Source organism: Ochotona princeps, chromosome 7, assembly GCF_030435755.1.
Source record: "Ochotona princeps isolate mOchPri1 chromosome 7, mOchPri1.hap1, whole genome shotgun sequence".
NCBI classification, from domain to species: Eukaryota; Metazoa; Chordata; class Mammalia; order Lagomorpha; family Ochotonidae; genus Ochotona; species Ochotona princeps.
Genome location: NC_080838.1, coordinates 9,306,983 through 9,328,787, shown reverse-complemented (window position 1 = coordinate 9,328,787; position 21,805 = coordinate 9,306,983). Strand labels below are relative to the sequence as shown.

Here is a 21,805-nt window from a genome sequence, read left to right as displayed (position 1 = left end):
GAAGTTCTGTGGCTGGCTGGAATGTGGGATCCATATATTGATGCCATGGGCAGAGTTTGCAATAATGCCTTCTTTGGGTGGTAAGCAGTTTGGTCAATAAAATGGAGAAAATTGATAAAAATAGAATGAGAGAATATATTTGAACTTCAGCTGAGAGTCTAGAATGTCATGAATAAAATTATGTATTTGAATAAGAAAGCCAATCTTTGTATTGCTACATGGATTGGAGAATGAGTATAGTTACACCTGATAAAGTGGAGATGTGTTAACAAGTCTCAGTCAGAAGTGAACACTTTTGTTGTGTTCTACAGTGTTGTAGTAATTGCAAGCGTGAACATTAAGGGAACAGTTTGAAAATTATCTTAAAGGAAAAAGTTGGAAGGAATCTGTCTTACATATGAAACATGAGGTTTCCTTTTGAATGTAATTCTTGGTGGTTGTTTAACTTAGAGATTTTCGATCAAATAACCCAGAATGCAAGCACAACTAACCTTTTTTTTCCTGCAAAAAAACCTTCAAACTATACAGTAAAATGATATAATTTTGTAGTCACAAGATGTATACCATGAGTCCCCCTTGATGAAAGTCATCACAAATGCAAATACACAATTCTTGCAAAGAGTATTCCTATTTCTCTGAAATTAACAGTTGATCCTTACGACATAAATATTATCAGGATGTCACTCCATAGCATTGCACAATGTCTAGAACTCCCCAAATCAGTCACTCGGATGAACTGACAGGCTTAAACAGATGCGAAGCCATAAGGATCCTTTAATCCCTTGAATGCAGGTAGATCAAACTAGCTAACAGAAAGAATGCAGAGGGGTTATCCGACAGATTTTTGCACGGAGGACAGGAGATTAACAGAGAAGTTGGGAAGCATCTTTCGAATGGTTGGGAATGGTTTCTCTGTTGACACTGTCTCACGGAGCCCACGGTGTATCTTTCATCCTCATAGACTATTAGCATGACTTACTACGATAGGAAAAAGAACACTGGGTTTGGGAATCTGAAGACTCAGTGCCAATTGCAGCCCAGGCACTCAATTATTGTAGGCGCTTGCTTATCCACCGTACCTCAGATTGTGAATTCGTAAAATGAGAGCCTTAGAACAGACAATAACACCAGCCCCGGCTACCCAATGCTGTAAAAGACATACATTTTTATATTCCCAACAGGTTTTGGTAGTTCCTATTATTTTTCTTCTAACACAAGGGAGAAAGTTTTATAAATAAACACAACTTTATCAAGAAAATCAGCTATTTGATATTCCAAAGCATCAGTTTTTCAGACTTCTGTTTTCAGACTCTGTACAGAGTAGCCAAGCATCATGATTTATAATGCAAATCTGCAGAACCTATCAATGTATAGGATATTTTGTCTTCCTTATAATCATATTTCACTGATTACAAAGCCCCAATGTTAGTCATCTAGGCACATGAGATTTCACTCACAGACTAATCCTATAATCATTGAAAATGAATACAATTTACAAATACTATAGTCCAAAATAAATACATTGTCAAATTGAGAAGATGTTAACAAATCTCTTCCTGTTATTTTTTTTTCATTTTTTCAATCAAAAAGCAACTGACAAATATCCATCTCTTCTCACACCACATCTAGTATGAGTTAGCAGGGACTCTGTTCCATAGTTTTTCAAGAACTCATAATTTTCCAAATAGCTGTGCCATTGCTTAGGACCAGGGTTGCCATCCAAGAGACACAAAAGAAAACATAGAGAGAAAGCATACCAACTTGAGGGCTTCAATCTGAACTTGGAACACATCCTTTCCACTTACATTCTACTGGGGGAACCCATGCCACCTTATTCAAGGACACTAGGAAATGCAGTCCACCTTTGCAGTAAGCAAGACCATGTGCCAGTTTCTGACATTGGAAGTTAAGACTCATTCCTCATTATTTAGGGGAAGCACAAATATTGCCAGTGGTTTCAGTTGCACTGTCATTGTTCAGCTTTAAAGTTTTATCATAAAACTGCCCAACCAATTCAGGTTTTTTCTGTTTTCCAATTTTAATGGGAGTTCTCTTGCAAAATCTCTAAACTGCTGTGACTTTTAGAACTGGTTTCTAAACCTGTTTACCTACCCTGACACACCCACACCTGAATTTCTAATGAGAATGTAGCTAACATAGATAATGTTCTAACTGTGAAAATATCCATAGCTCATAATTATATGAAAGAATACAGCAAATTCTAAAGCATTTTACTAATGAATGGTTGGTACTAACAACATCAAAAATATTAGTTATGCAGAATTTTATATTGTTTTAATTATGTTTGTGCTTTGGAATGAAAGTCTAGAAAGAAATGGATAGACAAGGAAACAGTCATTTAACTTGAATTGTCAAAATTTCCTTGTTTTGAATGATCTAAGAAGTAACTTATGTGACCAGATCCTGAGATGTTGGCTTTCAACTCCTCTAACAGTCACATTTTTCTACAATGCCATGATGTGATTGAATAGACAAATGTTAAACTTGTAACTGTTACTATAGGACTATATTACTGTGATAATATGAGGGAAAATGGTGGGAGGGGAATGGAAGGGTAAAGGAAAAGAAAATTGGGGGAATCCCTCTACCTACAAAACTATATCATGGGAAATCATCACAACAATAAAAAGTTTTAAAAAGAAAAATGCAGATTAATAAGAAAATGTAAAACCTAAGACAAACAATTTAAAATGTAACTAACTGGAATCTTGACCTTGTATTGTGTCTTTTTTTTTCTCTTAATGCATTTTTATTTAATTTGGCTTAGCTCTTTTGAAGATTGTATTACTCTAGGCAAAAGCAGTGTTTTAGAATTCAGCTGGGTCATGGGAACTTTCTCGCCACTCTATTCTAATTTGCAGTTTTGCTATAATAAAAGCCCTAAATATATTGCTACTGTCTAGACGTTTTATCTGAAACAAGTGTCCTTTGTAGTCTCAAAGGACTTTTCTATTTTATTTCCAGTAAATCAAAGTCTGTGAAGAGCTTCAGTTCTTATTAAGACGTACCCTTCACAGCCCAGTGATTGCCAACTGTGGCAAGCCATTGACAGTTCATTTACATATAAGTGATGACTTCCATCAGGTAGTTGGCGCAAAAACACAATGGACATTTAGAACATGTCCAATATTTCTTCTTCTTTGATGAGTATAAAGTGCCAATTTTTATACAGAATCCAACTATTGAAAAGTGAATGTGTCTTTTCCATGACCTTACACTGTCTTCGATAGCTTTAGAATGACATATTGTCACTGAGCTTGATCTAGAATCATACCTTTAAAGGACAATGAGAAGGCCTATATTAGTTCTCCAAAAGTCAAGGACACAGATAAAATCATCATATTCTACTAAAGGAAAAAGTAAAAACTTTTGTATGTTGCCCCAAATTAGCATGATAATTTAATACATTGATACTGCTTTCATAGCCACCTTTTTTCTTACACATACCATTTGAAACAGTGATTATATAATACTAAGTAATCCTGTATTCTGAGTTGTAAGTACTTTCATTCTAATTTCATGGTTTTGTTTTTAGAGTTGTGGTAGAAAATCCAGGCAGTCTTATCCTAATAATGTTATTAAAAGAAACAGGCTGATTAACTGTTACATTAAAAAAAAATCCAAATCTATGCGTAATTTTTTTTCAGCATTTTTGCATTTTCTGATTTTTTTTCAAGTTTTTCCAGTACTCCTGTGATTAAACTCAGAATACTGTATTGGATTCCTATGTTTTATTTTATACTGATTAATGTTTAAATAATAATAATATAATAAATGTAAAAATAATGCCATGGCTATGTTAGAATACAGTTGAGAAATGTTTAATCTTCATTTTCATCTACTTTAAAGGCAGAATAACAGAGAGAGAGAGAGAGAGAGAGAGAGAGAGAGAGAGAGAAGAGATATCTGGCACACACTCAACTCTTCTAATGCCACAACAGCCAGGGCATTTGTTTGCCAAGCCAAAGCTAAGAAGTAGGGTCTACATGCATGAGGTTGGGAGGGAACCAAACACTTCAGTCACGATTTGTTGCCTCTCAGGATGCTTTATCAGGAAGCTGTGCTGGAAGTGGAGAGGCTGGGATGCTAACTGGCACTCAATATGAGCCATGGACACGCCTTTATGAATTGCAACATTTGCTTCATAAAATACATCTTGAGAAACGATTTCTAAATAATTTATGTGATGAAAGGTATTCAGAAAAACAAATTCTTTGACATATGATTTCAACAAAACATATAGTGTTCACTTCTTAGAGAAGAAAAGAGATGAATCCCAATGGTATTTCAACCCAGAATTATGAATTTTATAAATAAGAATTCTTAAGTTTATTAAGGAAATTTATTGATGATGGAACAAATTTTAATCTGATGAAAGACATACTTGACATTATGTGGGCTCATTATTATAAAGCAGATTCTCTTTATGAAGAAGAACCAGTGAAAGGGGTTTGTCCTTTCTCTTATTAATTGAGAATGAAATAATGCCATAGCTAGCCTTGTCTTGAAGTTCATATGTCCAGCTATCAAAGGTAACAGCACTGCGCTAACATTGGTCACAGGCCTTAGCATATTGTTTCATTTTCCTTTCTCTTATGGAATTTGCCACCAACTTCCCCACAAGCCGGATGTTGGCTCTCTTGAGTACTGGATGTCCACTCACTAAAATAGAAAAAAATATATATGATTATATTAATATATTTTCAACTATTATAAAAGAAATATATCACGAACTAGCCATCATAGAATACTACAGAAAATTATTTATGGTTGTCAAAAAAAAACCTGCACAAAATTCGATTTGGACACATTTCCTTCACATATATTACATGTCCTTTATACATCCTCCAAGGGGCTCTGTAGACTTTCCAGGAGGACAAGAAGAGTTGAGGGAAAGGGTGGGAGAAACTAGGGTCTTCCTAGCCTCAAGAAGTCTTGAACCAAATTAGAAGCAACACATGTTTTAGCACAGGAACATTTTTTTTATTAACACTATAAATTCTGGTATTTGAATCACTGTAATCCACTGTTTATACACATTCCTTGTACACATGACCTTCATCTTTATGTATGAAATTACTTTCCACTTAAGAAATGAAAGCCATAGATTTATTGTGGCCAAGTTATACACAGCAGTAATTTGTACATACAGCTGTATATCTTTGGTGTTTAGTTACTACAGATGTTATTAAACTTTCAAAAAACAAGGATGCAGTAACCATTCATATTGCTAAAATTTAATAAGTGATTAGATGTGTTGTAACAAACGGGATTATTACTACGTTCATGTCTGTCTATTTTGGTAACAGAGTAAAAACCTCATAGCAATTAAATTAGTCACATTAGCAAAAGAGTTAAATAGGCATTTCTCCAAAGAAGACATAAAAATGGCCAACCAGTATATTCAAAAGTGTTCAACACCATTAATCATCACAAAAATGCAAATCAAAATGATGGTAATAACTTAAACCTGTAAGGATGGATATTATCCAAAAGTCTAGAGATAACAATGATGGAAAGAAGATGGATGCAGTCATGAAAAATGCATGGAGGTTCCTGAAGATCCTAAAAATGAAACTATCCTATGACCCATCAAATGCTTCCTGGGAATGTACCCAAAGGAATTGTACTGCGTTTCTATGTTCACTGCAGCATTAATTACATCCAGGATAGGAAAACAGCCTAAATATTCATGGACAAATGAATGACAGAAAATGTGCTACAGGCAGTGGGTATTACTGCCATTTGCCAGAAATGGATAAAATTGGAGGGCATTATGCTGTGTAAAATAAGCCAGACACACAAAAAGAAAATATTGAATTTTCTGCCTTACTATATAGTCTATTAAGTTTCAAATATTCATGGAGAAAATGAAAGAGTAGATGTAGGGGCCAGGTAGGAAGCAGGGCTCACTGTGTACAAAGTAACAGGGATGGATGGTTCAAGATCTAAAACACAACAGAACACGAGGGTTAATAATACTGCGCTGCATTGGCACTCACGCCACAAGAGCGGAGCTTCACTGCTCTTCACACCAAAACGAAACAAAACATGGGTGACTGCAAGAGCCGATGGATTTATTCATTTAGTTTACTCTTATATCACATGTGTACAGCTAACTACTGACAATACTACTTAACGTTAAAATACACACACTACACCATAATGATAGAATTTACAAAACATTTTGTTATTAGTAATTATGATTTCTGTTGTGATGAGGGAAGTAGTGATCATGTATTGGTGTCCTCGCACACTTAAAAAGGTAAGTGGAAATGAGTTCAGTTCAGTTTTCTGGTGGAATTTTAATATAAAGTTACTTCCTGTTATGAAGTGTTCTATAGAAGGCAATACCAAGTATCATTTTACTAGGCAGATGATATTTGAAAAATAAGATTATTGATAATGGATAAAATAGAAATTGACTCTTAATGGTGCAAGAATTTGCTCATATACATTTGAGAAATTTTATGATTGCAAATCCAAAACAATAACAGTAATAAAGTCTGTTTTTTGAAGAAAAGATATATTTTATACCATATCTAATTCAAAATATAGTTGCTGTATTGGCTACACTATACTATCATATATGCTGGTTGACTAAACTTTCACTGTCAAAGTTTTTGCCTATTATTTAATAAGCATTTAAGTTAAAATATCACTTTGTTATAGGAAGGACAAAAATACAAATACACATGCAATATTCTTTATCTTTCAAAGTAAATATTCTCAAACTTCATTTTTGCCATCTTATGATGGAACACATTTAGAAACAATTATTTTGATTAAAACAAATTCTGAATAGAATATCAAATGGTATTTTGACTTCATTGTTAAGCTGGCAGAAAAAGGGAAAAATGTACACGTCAAAATCAGAGTGAAATCGATCATCTTCATACAAGTTGTATGCCAAAGCCAGTCATATTCAACTGAAGATTTCATTTAAGCCTTGGATATACGAATTTTTTTTAAGATTTATTTATTTTTATTGGAAAGGCGGATATACGATGGTTCACTCCCCAAACGGCTGCAACAGCTGGAGCTGAGCCAATCCGAAGCCAGGAGCCAGGAGCTCTTCTTCCAGGGTGCAGGGTCCCAAGGCTTTGGGCCATCCTCGACTGCTTTCCCAGGCCACAAGCAGAGAGCAGGATGGGAAGAAGGGCCGCTGGGATTAGAACCGGTGCCCATATGGGATCCGGGAGCATGCAAGGGGAGGACTTTTACCACTACTCTATTGCATCAGGTCCATACGATTTTTTTTTAATTAAAGATTTATTTATTTTTATTGCAAAGTCATATATAAAGAGGGGAGACAAAGAGGAAGATCTTCTGTCCGATGATTCACTCCCCAAGTGACAGCAACGGCTGTGCTGCACCGATCTGAAACCAGGAGCCATGAACTTCATCCAGGTTTCCCACGTGGGTGCAGTGTCCCAAAGCCTTGGGCCGTCCTTGACTGCTTTCCCAGGCCACAAGCAGGGAGCTGGATGGGAAGTGGAGCTGCCGGGATTAGAACCGGCGCCCATATGGGATCCCGGAGCATTCAAGGCGAGGACTTTAGCCGCTAGGCCACACCACACCAGGCCTGGATATACAAATTTCAAACTCCTGAAAAGAATGGGGACATAAGATAAAACACAGAGTCCACCCCAAATGAAGACCTTAGCCTGAGATCATCATGGAAGCCTGGACTCAGAGGACAGAACATTGAAGTGGCTGGGAGTAAGGGGGGAGTGAATGAGAGAGGGAAGAAGTGAACAAAAAACACAGGCACGCAGGGGAGAGGACAGATGGGACTATGGGTGGGAGGGAAGTGGAGAAGAGGAGAGGGAAGAGAAAGAAGGCAGTGGAGAGGGAAGAAACACAGAAATTTAAAAATCAAAAACCAAAGAAAAAACCCAGCATAACTGCTATTTCTATGAGGCTTCAAATACAGATCCCAGAGCACCAAAGCCAGACCTTAATTTAATGTTCCTGTCCCTGTCACTTGTGTGATCCAAAAATATCTCCAAGTTACACACAGAATGGGATTACAATGATACCTTTGCAAAGGCTGATGAAAGAGAGAGAGGTAGCAAGGAAAGGACTTGAATATGGGGCGAGGGAAGAGTAGCTTTCTTCAGCTACGGACAGCATGGCACCTGTTTGCTTTATGCCAATAAAAACAACAACAACAAAAGTTGTATTGGGCTTAAGAACAAATGAAAAAAAAACATCTGAGAGGGAAGAAATTTCAATCAAGTTCTTTATACAACATATCAGAGAAGCAACTTTTACTAAACCTCAATGCACCTAAGAGTGTTTTTCAATGGAAAGCAGGTTCTAAAGTAAAATCTACTGTATCACTTCGATTTTAAAAGCTACACACACAACAAAGTATATAAAGTATTAAATATTAAGACATCAAGAATGGGATTACGATTCAGCCTTACATTTTTTAATTTGCATTTCCAATGGAAAAATGATATTTATTTAATAATCATAGTAGAGATTTCCAAGTTTCATTTAGGGCCCGGCGGCGTAGCCTAGCGGCTAAAGTCCTCGCCTTGAACGCCCCGGGATCCCATATGGGCGCCGGTTCTAATCCCGGCAGCTCCACTTCCCATCCAGCTCCCTGCTTGTGGCCTGGGAAAGCAGTCGAGGACGGCCCAAAGCTTTGGGACCCTGCACCCGTGTGGGAAACCTGGAGGAGGTTCCTGGTTCCCGGCTTCGGATCGGCACAGCACTGGCCGTTGCTGTCACTTGGGGAGTGAATCATCGGACATAAGATCTTCCTCTCTGTCCCTCCTCCTCTGTGTATATCTGACTTTGTAATAAAAATAAATCTTTTTAAAAAAATAATAGAGGTTTCCAAGTTTCATTTAGATATGTGAAAGTTATTTTCATTATAGAGAACTAAGTTGTACATTTATACTTTGTTAAAGTTTTGAAGCAGAAAGAGAGAAAGCTTCCATCCACAAGTTTATTCCTCAAATGTCTGCAATAGTTTCCAGTTGAGCAGAGCCAAGAGCTTGAAATGCAATTCACGTGTCCCATGTGCATGTCAGGAACCCCACTGCCTAAGCCAATACTGCTGCTCCCAGAATCTGCACTAGCAGGAAGCTGGAGTCTGGAACTGTAGCTCAGAACTGAAGTCAGGTACGCCACTGTGGGATGCAGGAATCTTACTAAACATCCACCTTGTATGTTAAGAACTAAAACAGTTTTAAATTGCAGAAATCCATATACACACATACACACATATATACATATATAAGTATATATGTATGTATTCAAAAGTCAATTGATATCTCAATATGCATTTCATGTTTTATTTTTCAGAAATAGGACATTTTTTGTGTCCTCAATGGCTAAAAAAGGTTTTCTTGTATCCTATCTTAAATCTGAGATATGTTTTCTTGTAAATTAGGCAAATTGAGGATCCAGGGCGGCTAAATAAGGAAAATATGTCTTTATTTTGACCATGGGAAAAAAGGGTAGAAACCACATTCCTGGGGAAGCATTGGTAAGAAAGCTTCTGTGGAGCCTGGCGGCGTAGCCTAGCGGCTGAAGTCCTAGCCTTGAATGCGCCGGGATCCCATATGGGCGCCGGTTCTAATCCCGGCAGCTCCACTTCCCATCCAGCTCCCTGCTTGTGGCCTGGGAAAGCAGTGGAGGACGGCCCAAAGCTTTGGGACCCTGCACCCGTGTGGGAGACCCGGAGGAGGTTCCAGGTTCCCGGCTTCGGATTGGTGCAGCACCGGCCGTTGTCACTTGGAGAGTGAATCATCGGACGGAAGATCTTCCTCTTTGTCTCTCCCCCTCTGTATATCTGACTTTGTAAAAACAATAAATAAATCTTTAAAAAAAAAAAGAAAACTAAAGAAAAGAAAGTTTCTGTGGAAAATGAACAGAAAGCAGACACATGCTGGGGAGCAGTGGCATGACACAGTCTGTGGCTGGTGGCAATGCCATATCTCAGAGCAAGGTGGCCACGCCTGTGGCAGCTGTGCCACTGGTGATACAGTCTGAGGGGAACTTCATTGACCCACTGACTTTGAGTTTGGCCTGAACTGGCAAGGGGCAGGTGCTCACCTAACCCTGTGAAGGCAAAGCACGGTGTTTCCTCTCCCTCCCCAACACAAATGTTTGGCAACAAGCAGGAAGGAACTATCATAATAAAGCAAGTAGTCTCCGTGTGACTGGGAATTTTACTGGATGGTCACTAGTGACTCTAAGTCTTGAGTGGAAGGTTAGCAGAAAGCAACAAGTCCAGTTGGTCTGTGAAGCAAGGACACACTGCTCTCTCCCCTCACTCTGTCACTGTGTTCTACTCAGCTAATCAAAGCAGAATAGCCAACTGACCTCTTTCGCACATTCCTTTGGCTCCAGGAGATCACTGCTCTTGAAATGAACAAGGAGAAAGAGGATTTCCTGTACCCTGGGACTGTGTGAATTTTATGACTGCAACAGGGCATGGCTGTGCCATCACTGGATCTGGCTCAGAGTTCCTCAAATGGCAGGACATAGCATTGTGGATGGCTGCACACTCCCCCAGAGAAACACACAGCTCCTTTGTATAAGGCATGTTCCTGAGTTTCTGGGGTATGCAGGGCACTATGGCCTCACCCTGGGCTGTTGCTTTACTTATGCAGAGCAGGCATGATCCTCAGAACAAGTCAGTCAATGAGACCATCCTTCCTCCTCTTTGCGGACACTGGAGATCTCTCACATTCTACCTGGATACCACTCTGGACTCCTGCCAAAACTCCCAGACCCATTCAGAGAACACCTCTGAATGTCCACTGAGGGAGCAAGCATCCTGTAAGCCAGGGAGGCATATTTAAAAGATCAATGTCCTCAGAGGAGATACATCAAAGATGTGTCCGTACATGTGTGGAGATAAATGTAGAAAAACAAGAAACATGACTAAGCAGGACAGTACAACTCTCCAAAAGAAATGCAACTGTACTTCAATGTTAGAATGTGAAGATAAAGACGTTGATGGAAGGAATTCAAGGAATCATAGTAAGATTACTTAAAAACAGAAAAAGCAAACACATGATATAAGAAAACCATACATTACCTGAACGAGAAATTATTCCAGGTGATAAAGATACTGAAGAAAAACAACAAAAACTGAAACAGTAAAATGATTAATTCAACATACCAAATAAAAATATATAAAATTGTAGAACGTTTAGAAGATGAAACTCTTCTAATCAATATGATCTGTGGGGTAGTGTCAGGAGTGATATCTTCTGCTATAGCCAACCCCACTGATGTTCTAAAGATCCGGATGCAGGCTCAAGGAAGCTTGTTCCAAGGGAGCATGATCGGCAGCTTCATTGACATATACCAGCAAGAAGGCACTAGGGGTCTGTGGAGGGGTGGGGTTCCAACTGCTCAGCGTGCCGCCATTGTCGTGGGAGTAGAGCTACCTGTCTACGACATTACCAAGAAACACTTAATACTGTCAGGAGTGATGGGGGACACAATTTTAACTCATTTTATTTCCAGCTTTAAGTGTGGCTTGGCTGGGTCTCTGGCATCCAATCCAGTTGATGTTGTGAGAACTCGCATGATGAACCAGAGGGCAATTGTGGGCCATGTAGACCTCTACAAGGATACCTTGGATGGTATTTTGAAGATGTGGAAACATGAGGGCTTTTTTGCGCTCTATAAAGGATTTTGGCCAAACTGGCTTCGACTTGGACCGTGGAACATCATTTTTTTTATTACATATGAGCAGCTCAAGAGGCTTCAAATCTAAGGACTAAATTATCTGTGAGCCCAGCCCTGCCAGCCTTTCTACTGTTTTCTTCCACTGTGTTCTAATGTATTTTGACAAAGCTCTAAAAGTTTATTGAACGATTTGATCTCCCAAGGACCTCCTGGTAGAAGAACATCAGGGTCCAAAGTTGTATATGTGTTTGTGTTACCATGTTAACTTCTCCTACAGAGGAAGTGTTAACATTGCGATTCTGGCCCCAGATTGGTATCTTCTGTGAAGATGGATACTGATGGGTGACATTTAAAATTGCCTTCTTTCCAAATGTGGGTTAAATGGAGTTGGTGAGCCCCAACCATGGGCTAGAGCAGAAGGCATAGGCCAAGGCAGCTATTGCCATGTATGTTATGGACCTCAGTTCTCATTAAAGCATTTATTGGCATCAAAAAAATATATAGGGTGAAAAGCCTTCAAATCAGATTCAGTGTAGCAAAAATAAAAATGTCTGAGCTATAAAACAGATCTTTGGAAATATCTTATACAAAACAAGAAAAATTGGAAAATCCAAAAACAGTGTTTGAGATTTTGAGACAGCATCAAAGAAACATAAATGTCTTGGAATTTTCCAAAGGCATGGAGAGAAAGAATGGATTGGAACTCCTGTTCACTGGAATAGCAGCCAAGAACTTCCCTGGTTTGGAGAAATGAATATCCAAGTATGAAAAGCACAAGGCACTCTCAACAGACACGGTCAACAAAGATCTTCACCATGACACACTAAGATCAAATTTCCAAAAGTGAAACATAAAAAAAAAGATTCTTAGATTTGTGAGACAGAAATGCCAGACTATCTTCAGATGATCTTTAATTAGACTGACAGCTAAAAATTCTCATCAGAAACCCACGGGCAAGGAAACAATGGAGAGATACAGCTCACGTTCTAAAAGAAGCTGTCAACCTGAAACACTGTACTCAACAAAGTTCTCATTTATAATGGAAGGTCAATAAAATACTTCAAAAACCAACCGACACTGAAAGGTTTTGTCACCACACATATGGAAGTGTTACACACAGAAACAGAGAAAGATAGTGACTATAATTTAAAAAGGTAAAGGCACAGAACCTCCTAGTAAAAGTACAAAGGAAATTAAAACAAGCAGTAGGAATATTTCCTAATATAGGAAAAAAGTGGCATGACCAAGTTGTTAGATGTCAATGATGCCTTTGAATGTAAACTGCAGGCTGAATGGATTAAAAACAATAATCATCCATTTGTTGCCTACAAGAAGCACACCTCATCAACTATGATACACCAACTAAAGTAAAATGTTGGGAAAAGCTATTCCATTCTAACAAATTTTAAAGTGAGCACAAGTAGACATTCTATTATGACAAAATACTCTAACACAGAAATTCTTAGAAGAAAGCAAGCCATTATGTAATAATAGAGGAAAATTTCAAGAAAATATAGGACCCTAATTAATGCACATGCATCCAGATAGTAATAGATCTAAAGGGAGATACAGACTTCAACACACTCATAAGAAGGGATTTCAACAACCACATTTATCAATAGACAGATCAGCTAGACAAAAATCAACAACAAAAAGAAGAAATAATCATACTACTGATCAAACAGGTCTAACTGGTACCTCTTATTACACAGTTGTAGAATACATATTCCTTGCAGCAGTGCATGGGACATTATCTAGTAGAGGTATTATGTCAGGCCATAAAACAGCTCTCAACAAATAAAAAAAGGTGAAATTGCACAATGCATATTTTATAACCTCAGTGAAATGAAGCTGGAAATGAACAACTGACAATCTATAGAAAATATGAGAACAGATGAAGATGGAAGAATATGCTCTCCATGAACACTGAGTCATAGAACAAATCAAATGGGAAGTAAAACAAAATCCTAGAAGCAAGTTAAGGTGACAACGCAATTTAACAAAACTATGGGATACAGCAAAAGCAGTGTTAAGGGGGAAGTATACAGCAATTAGTGTCTACCTTAAGTGATTATAAAGGCAACTAAAATATTCTACCAGTGCATCACAAAGACCTGGAAAAACAAGCACAAACCAAAGCTCAAAATAGCAGGAGAAAAGAAATTAGAGTCGATCGAAACACAAAATGGTACGAAACATTAGTGAAATGAAGAGCTGTGTTTCAAAATATATAAAAACAAAATATATTTCACTGACCCAACTCGCCAACAAAAGGAAGACCAAAATTATTAAAATCAGACATGAAAAAAGGAAGATACTACAATGGATACTGGAGGAAAAAAGAATGATTAGGAATTTCAACAAACAACTGTATGCAAAAAAGTTGAAGAATCTGGAACAAATAGATAAATTTCTAGCTAACAAAAGAGAGAAGACCCAAATTGTTAAAGTCAAAGATAAAACAGGAGAGATCATAATAGCAACGGGAGGGACTGATCATGATTTACTACAAACAGCTATATCCCAAGAAATTGCAGAATCTAAAAGAAATGGATAGATTTACACACACATACATACCTAAATAGTTCAATAACCAAAATGGAGACTAAATCAGTAATAAAGACCTTTCTAACAAATAGCCCAAGTCTGGATCACTGTAGTGCTTAACTCCACCAACTTAAAGAATTATTTAAAGTCTTCCTATTCAAGGAACTTGAAATGAAGAGAATTTTCATAATCCCTTCTATGAAGCCAGTATCACTTTTATTCTATAATAAGAAAAAGATAAAACAAAGAAACGCTACTATGGACCAATATTCCTCATGATTATAGGTACAAACATCCTTAACAAAACACTAATTGACAGATAATTCGCCAGAACCAACTGAGACTTGTCCTTGCTGTACAGGCATGGCTCAACATATAATCAATAAACTTGATACAGCACATTGTATGACAAAATAAAATACATATTTGGTCCTCACGTATATAGTGAGACCTACTGCTTTAGATTCCTGCTCAGTGCTATAAGGTGATATAAACGGCAGCAATTGAGACCCTTCTGTTCCTTCTCCTTCTAATACAAAAAAGAAAAGGAAAAGCTGTTGTTGCTATATGACTTACAGTGAATGATTTTGAGCTATCCCTCTCTGCTCTCCATATAAACAAAAGATGAGCAGATACTGTAGAGCAATGGGTTAGGCCATTCGGATCCCTGGAGATCAAATCTTACCTCCCCTTTTCTGCTCCTGCACCTGAAACACAACAGCTGATGGCCCAGATGCTTGGGTTCCTGCCACTCATGGAGACCACTGAGACGGTTCCTGGTTTCTACCTGTTCCATTTCTGGCTGCTGCAGGCACTTGGAAAGTGAGCCAGCAGATAAGAGATATTCATTCTCTCTTTCTCTAGCTTTCCCCATCCCTCTGTCTTTCAAGATCATGAGAATACTAACAAGGCATCATCATGGTCCTCACCAGTAACTGATCTTAGTCAATATAAAAGCAGACAGAGTTCTAGAGGAGAACAAATGGAGGATTATTTGAGTAATTCACATTTGACACTAATGTGTAGCAGAGATCCAAGCCCGAATGTAAGTATGTATACTTCAGGATTGTCAAAAGATGTATATCCAGAAACTTGCACAACAAATTCTACAAGGGCCCTTTTATAAAGAAAAGCCAAGATGCCATATGGCAAACTCTTAGAAACAGAAGAGTAGGGTTGGGCACTGTGGCTCAACAGGCTAATTATCCACTTTCAAGCACTAGCATCCTGTATGGGTACCAATTCATGTCCCAACTTTTCACTTCTCATCCAACTTCCTGATTGTTGGCCTGGGACAGCAATAGACGACAGTCCAACATCTCAGGACCCCATATCCACATGGGAAATCCAGAAGAAGCTCCTGGCTTCAGATTGGCTCAGTTCCAGTGTTGAAGCCATTTGGGAAGTGAACCAATGGATGGAAGATCTTTCTCCCTCTATCCCTCCTCCTTTCTGTAAATCTGCCTTTCAAATGAATAAATCTTAAAAAAGAAACAGAAGAGTGAGGTATGAGAATGGGGAAGTGTTTAGCTTAGTGTTTAAACACCAGTTGAAATGCCTGGATCCCAGGTTGGAGTGTCTCGATTTACACCTGGACTCTGATTCCTAAATCCAGCTCCCTGCCAATGTACTCTTTGAGAGACGATGTTGATGAATCAATCCCTTCCTCCAATATGTGAAATATGTATGGAGTCCCCAGGAGCTGTTGAAGGCAGGCAACATTTGGGCATTGGTTCAGCAGTGGAATGATACCTACTTCTCATTCCCCTTATTCCTCTCCCATTCCCTCTTCCTCCCCTACTTCCTTTTCCCCTCTCCTTCCTCCTCTCTTTTCAACAAAATAAATAAAAATTATCATGATAAAGAAAAAGAGTAAGCCAAGAATAACTTTGTCCCAATAAGACTCTGAAATGATTTTTTGTTTGTTTACTGAGCAATGTCTTGGTGTTTTTTTTTTTTCTGTCTCTGCATGCTCATATTCTTTGCTTTAGCAACCCCCAATGGAGGAAACTTTATGTTTAGTCTGTAATTTTGTGAAGGATAACTGAAATGAGAAAATGGGACTAGCTGAAAAACTCCTCCCCAGGTGCTGGGACACTAAGAGCACAAGGCATTTGTAACCATGGAGCAAAGGCCAGGGAATGAGCTTCCTCTCTTCAGCAACTTGATTCAGATCCGAGCGCACCCAGCACAGACTGGACAGGTGCAGGCGGCATTAGCAGCAAGACAGCCTCTCCAGGTTCTCTGGAGACAACAGCAAGACAGTAGTAGATGTTGACACAAAGAAGCCAGAGGAGGGGTAGGATGCAGAAATACAGAATTCCATGCTACAGTTCAAAGGAAGAAATTTATAAGAACACATGTGGAATATCAAAGAAGAATTCCTACAAATGACTGCAGTCATGAACATGTAGCTGAGTATTATTTTGGATCAATATCGATTTGGTTGATCAATATTGATTTGTTTTGTATATTCTGATTCCCCGTTCTCACTACTTCTACTTTTGGCTTCTGACTGCAGTTTAGACAAAGCGAAAGCTTGATTAGTGTAACTAAAATTAAATTACTTCATTGCTGCGGCTTACCAATTCTAAATTAATGAAAAATTTACCAATAGCTAATAAATATTCCATACTTGAGTTCCTAAATAATCAGTTCTCATTTTTACAATGTGCAAAAATGGACAACATATAGCTATTTAATAAACGTAACTATTTCAAATGAGGTAATTCTACAACATTCTATGTATGCAATGCCATTGAGCATAAAAACCCAGGAACAAAGATGACTAGTACATTTCAGGGATCAGGTTTAAAAACACAAAGCAGATCATTTTGAGAGCTCTTACAAAAATTCATTGAAATGGAATTATTTTAATACAAAGAGTTTGGATTTCATGCATATGGGGAGTGTTCAAAAACTTCAGGGAAGATATGGATTATGAAAAACCATGCAAGCATTTCAGATTTTTTTCTGCATCAAAATAAATTTATTTGTTAATTCTACTTTTCCACAGACTATTTTTGAAGTACCCTAATATTTTCAAAAGTGAAGTTTCCATGGGTGCTCTCCTGGTATACTGCTCATGCCACCATTGGGAATATTCACACTTCAAAGCACAGAGCCTGGTTCTGGTCCCTTTACCCCTGTTTCAGCTCACTGCCAAATCATGCACTAGAGACAGCTGCTGATGGCTCAAGCACTTGGGTTCCTTACACTGCCCTGAAAGACCCAGACTGAGTTTTTGGCTCCTAGTTTTCACTTGTCTCATCCCAGACTGCTATGGACATCTGGAAAGTGAACAGGCAGATGACAGATTTCTGTGTCTTTTCCTCTCTGCCCTTCGAACACAATGACAATAAATAAACACACATTAACATGAAAAAAAGAAGGTTTCTGCTTGGAAAAGTCTAGCACTGTTCAGAAAGAATACCACTTTGGGAATCCCAGAGACCAGAATCTGAGACACAGCATAAGGAGCTCATAACATGGCCAGACATTTGTGTGGTTTCATGAGAATCGTTTCCCACAGAAAGGGAACAAGAACGGAACTGGCAGAGAGGTAGAAATACAAAAGAGGAGACTGAGTGCCTCTGCTGTCAAGAAAGGGCCGGGAACCTCCTCCTTCTTGGACCATGCCCTGGTGGGGAAGGCAGAGGAGAGAAACAGCAAAACCACAACAGTAAAAATACACACAGCCTGTCGGAAAGTTGGGAGGGGAGAAGTTTTGTTGAAAGAGGCTGGAAAACCTCTTAGAAAATTCTATGGAGCCACAGCAGTGCTCAGTTTTTAATGATCTCAGTGAAATATCCTGGGCAACCAAGGTTATAAAGAAAGAAGGCTTATTTAAGTGACAGTTTTGGAATTTAAGTCCAAGATCATGTGCCCCAAAACAACCAAAATCACTTCAAGAAATGGCTGCTCCTTGGGCTATAACCAAGGTAATACAAGATAACCAGGAAAAATTGTATATGTCCATAAAGAAAAGAAATGCTCAAAAGAAAAAGATAGGGACATGAAAAGGGATCCATGATCAACATTAAGAAGCTTCTAGCATATAAAACTTAGACAATTTGAGAAATAATAATAAAATGTCAGATTACAACTAAAAATATACAATAAATATACATGATTAAATATTGATATGCAAATATGATTGAATAAATAACTGGAGGAGAATGTTTTCATTACATAAGGATTTTGAACAATTTGTGAAGATATTTCCACCTCTGTAAGGAAGGTGAATTCATACAGCCCAACCCAATTCCAGCCATTGAGTGTGAGCTGGACTTAGCCATGAACTTTAAAAAAACAAAAGACCGCAGAAAAGGAGGCGGGATGCCTTCATAGTGGAAAAACGTGATGTGTTGCAGCAGGTACCTCAGCCAGGTGCTCAAAGTTAACATCTAAAGTGATGGTCACATTGATAGCAAGTTCCTGCCAATACAATGCAATGGCAAGAGCACTTCAATATCTTTCAAAAATGAGCACTATCCTCAATCTAACCATGAGAAAGATACACCAGACAAGACCAAACTGAGGCGCATTTTACAAAATAGTTGAATAATTATCCTTAAAACTCTCAAGGGCATGAATAAACAAGGAAATACTGGGAAGCTGTCAAAGCAAGGACTCTTAGGACACACAACCAGTAAAACCAGGGTGTTTTCAGAACTGGACCTCTGAACAGAAAAATGATATTGGGCTGGGAGGGAAGTAAAATGTGAGTGAAGTCCGGCAGGCTGGTTGTAATGTATGCATGATGACTCCTGAGTTTTTCCAACTCTATCATAATGAGTAAACTAATGGGAGACCTGGCTAAAGGATCTGAGATGTCTTTCTGTCTCTACTGTAAAATAAAAGTATTCCAAAAGGAAAAGATGATTTTAAAAGTAAAAAACATTTGTTACAACGTACTGGAACTAGCAAATATGATCCAAATATTGAAACAAAATAATAGACATATGAAGAAAAACACCACAGCTGTGATTTAAAAAGAGAGAGAGAGAGAGTAGAGAATATCACTCAGAGGTTTTAGAAAGTGACTGGCCTACTCCAATCCTTCTACGCAGTTCACTCAGCCTACTGTCAAAACTTCCTTCTGGTCTCTTTGTCTAGAGTGCCTCAACACAGCTCTCAAAGGTGCTGATTTGCTGCCCATCTTTCAATAGTAGGCTCAGGATAATGTCTGCTTGATGAATTCTCACGCACTGGCAATTGCCTTCTCTTTTATACTATCTAATCATTTTATTCTAAGCCTATGATAATGTTTAAATGTTTGAACTTTCATTTTACTTGATAGAGACACCAGGGAAGGGAATGAAGGTTTGGGGATGGCAGAACAGAGACAGACACTGTGACGGAGGTGTCTCCATCTACAGGGCTACCTCCCAACACACCCTTGTTAGCGAGGACCAGATGAAATCCAGGAGACAGTCGGAACTCTAACCAGGCTCTCTGATATGGGATGCAGCTTCTTAACTGATGTTCAAATGTCCATTTTAAATCTTTTTACATCACATTTCCTCTATCCTTTATAAGGAGATAGTAAGTACACTGACTAAGAAAGTACATCATGGCAGGAAAACTCAACCACCCCCCCAAAAAAAATAAATAATGGGCCCAGTACGATAAAGTAGCGGTTAAAGTCCTCGCCTTGAATGTGCCGGGATCCCATATGGGCATCGGTTCTAATCCCGGCAGCCCTGCTTCCCATCCAGCTCCCTGCTTGTGGCCTGGGAAAGCAGTTGAGAACGGCACAAAGCCTTGGGCCCTTGCACCCATGTGGGAGACCAGGAAAGAAGTTCCTGGCTCCTGGCTTCAGATCGGGGCAGCACTGGCTGTTGCGGCTCACTTGGGGAGTGAATCATCGGACGGAAGATCTTCCTCTCTGTCTCCTCTCCTCCTCTCTGTACATCTGCCTTTCCAATAAAACATAAATAAATCTTTAAAAAATTTTAAAAAACAAATAATATAAGATTTAGGGTATGCAATAGTGCTTTAACTTTAATCTGAAATGTGTTTTTTTAAAAAAGGCATTGTATAATAGATGGATAATGGAATGAATGTGTCTCTCTGAAGTTCACCAATTTTTCTGTTTCAAAATTTTCATGATAAAATGTTGGGAGAATAAAAGATAAAAATATTCGAAATGATTGTATATTAACTACAAAATAAGATTTAAGCAGCAGTGAGACTGACAATAACAAATACGGTTTAGCGTAGTTTGTTTGGACCACATACAATGCAGAGCGCTGTTGTTAGTTCAGCTTTTCTTTCTAACAATACTTGGTGCCATCATCGCTGCTGTGAGCAACCTAAGAGTCATAAGAGTGGCATATTTCACTTTACTAGGGACGAATCCAAATCCACACATGGGTTTCAGAAAGTTTCATAAAAGCTTATTGGAAACATAGCGCTATTTAAAGGAGGTCTAATGCTACATTATATTGTTGCTTGTTTTTTGATACGTATTTATGTATCTTCAAAACACCACCCATTAACTTCTTTTTTCTTGCTAGAAAAAAATGCATTACAGTTAACTGAGCGTTCAATGATAACTTTTATAGTAGTCACTTTTCCATTACACAATGACATTAACGTCTTTCGTTCTTCATTCAAGAAATTCCATGAAGTAGTGTATGCCTGCTTCACTGTGTTAGACAGCAGATAGTATTATGTGATACGAACTGATTCTAACACTACTTTCTCAATAATACTCCTTTTCTCTGTCTGCCTCCCTCCCTCCCTTTTTCTACCTCTTCCTTTCTACCCACCTTTTATCATTCTGCCATTCAAACAAACAAAATCTTAAATAGCTCTACCTTCTAAAATGAAATTCCCCTCGGGATCAATCTGTTGAAATTTATTAATCATACTTTCCCATTGCAAAGTTATGACATTTTTACTATGGCCAAGTTATTTTTCTTGTACATTCTTTTTTCTTTTTTTACTTATCTTTTTTAAAAGATTTGTTTATTTTTATTGGAAAGTCAGATATACAGAGAAGAGGAGAGACAGAGAGGAAGATTTCCTGCCCACTGATTCATTCCACCAAGCGGCCACAATGGCTGGAGCTATACCGATCTGAAGCCAGGAGCCTCTTCCAAGTCTCCCAGTCACAAAGAAGGTCCCAAGGCTTTGGGCCGTCCTCGACTGATTTCCCAGGCCACAAGCAGGGAGCTGGATGGGAAGCAGGGCTGCCGGGATTAGAACCGGCACCCATATGGGATCCTGGCGCATGCAAGACGAGGACTTCAGCTACTATCTTTTATATTCTTTAATTAAGTCTATTTCGTTCTCCTAAACTGAATACATAATTCTTCAGATTGTCTTTCAATATTATGTATTTATTTAAACATTTGCCTTACTGTTCAATTTTATCAATTGCTGCTTTCAGTGTTTTCTAGTAATAAACATTTGTCTCCTTAAACATGTTGATTTAAAAAGCTATAACAACAGAATTCTTAAAATGGTGTCATCCCTATATACATTTATAGAAGGCTGGACAATTTGACTTTCCTTCAAATACTTGGTACTCCAGACAATCAAGGTAGAGTGCCCAGCCCTTTCC

The 21,805-nt window shown here is 38.3% G+C and overlaps 2 protein-coding genes across 3 annotated transcripts in view; one reads left to right on the top strand and one right to left on the bottom strand.

Annotated features, from left to right (window-relative positions):
- Positions 1–4,378: 4,378 nt before the first annotated feature.
- Positions 4,379–21,805, bottom strand: part of IQCM (IQ motif containing M) — a 420,838-nt gene continuing 403,411 nt past the window's right edge. For both annotated transcript variants that reach the window (XM_058666784.1, XM_058666785.1), the window contains exon 13: positions 4,379–4,683. In XM_058666784.1, the coding sequence (XP_058522767.1) occupies positions 4,568–4,683 (116 nt within the window). In that variant the 3' untranslated portion in view covers positions 4,379–4,567. The remainder of the gene's footprint in view (positions 4,684–21,805) is intronic.
- Positions 11,196–12,175, top strand: LOC131480798 (brain mitochondrial carrier protein 1-like). The gene has a single exon (XM_058666786.1). It carries the CDS (start codon positions 11,228–11,230, stop codon positions 11,771–11,773), a length of 546 nt encoding a protein of 181 aa, XP_058522769.1. The 5' UTR covers positions 11,196–11,227; the 3' UTR covers positions 11,774–12,175.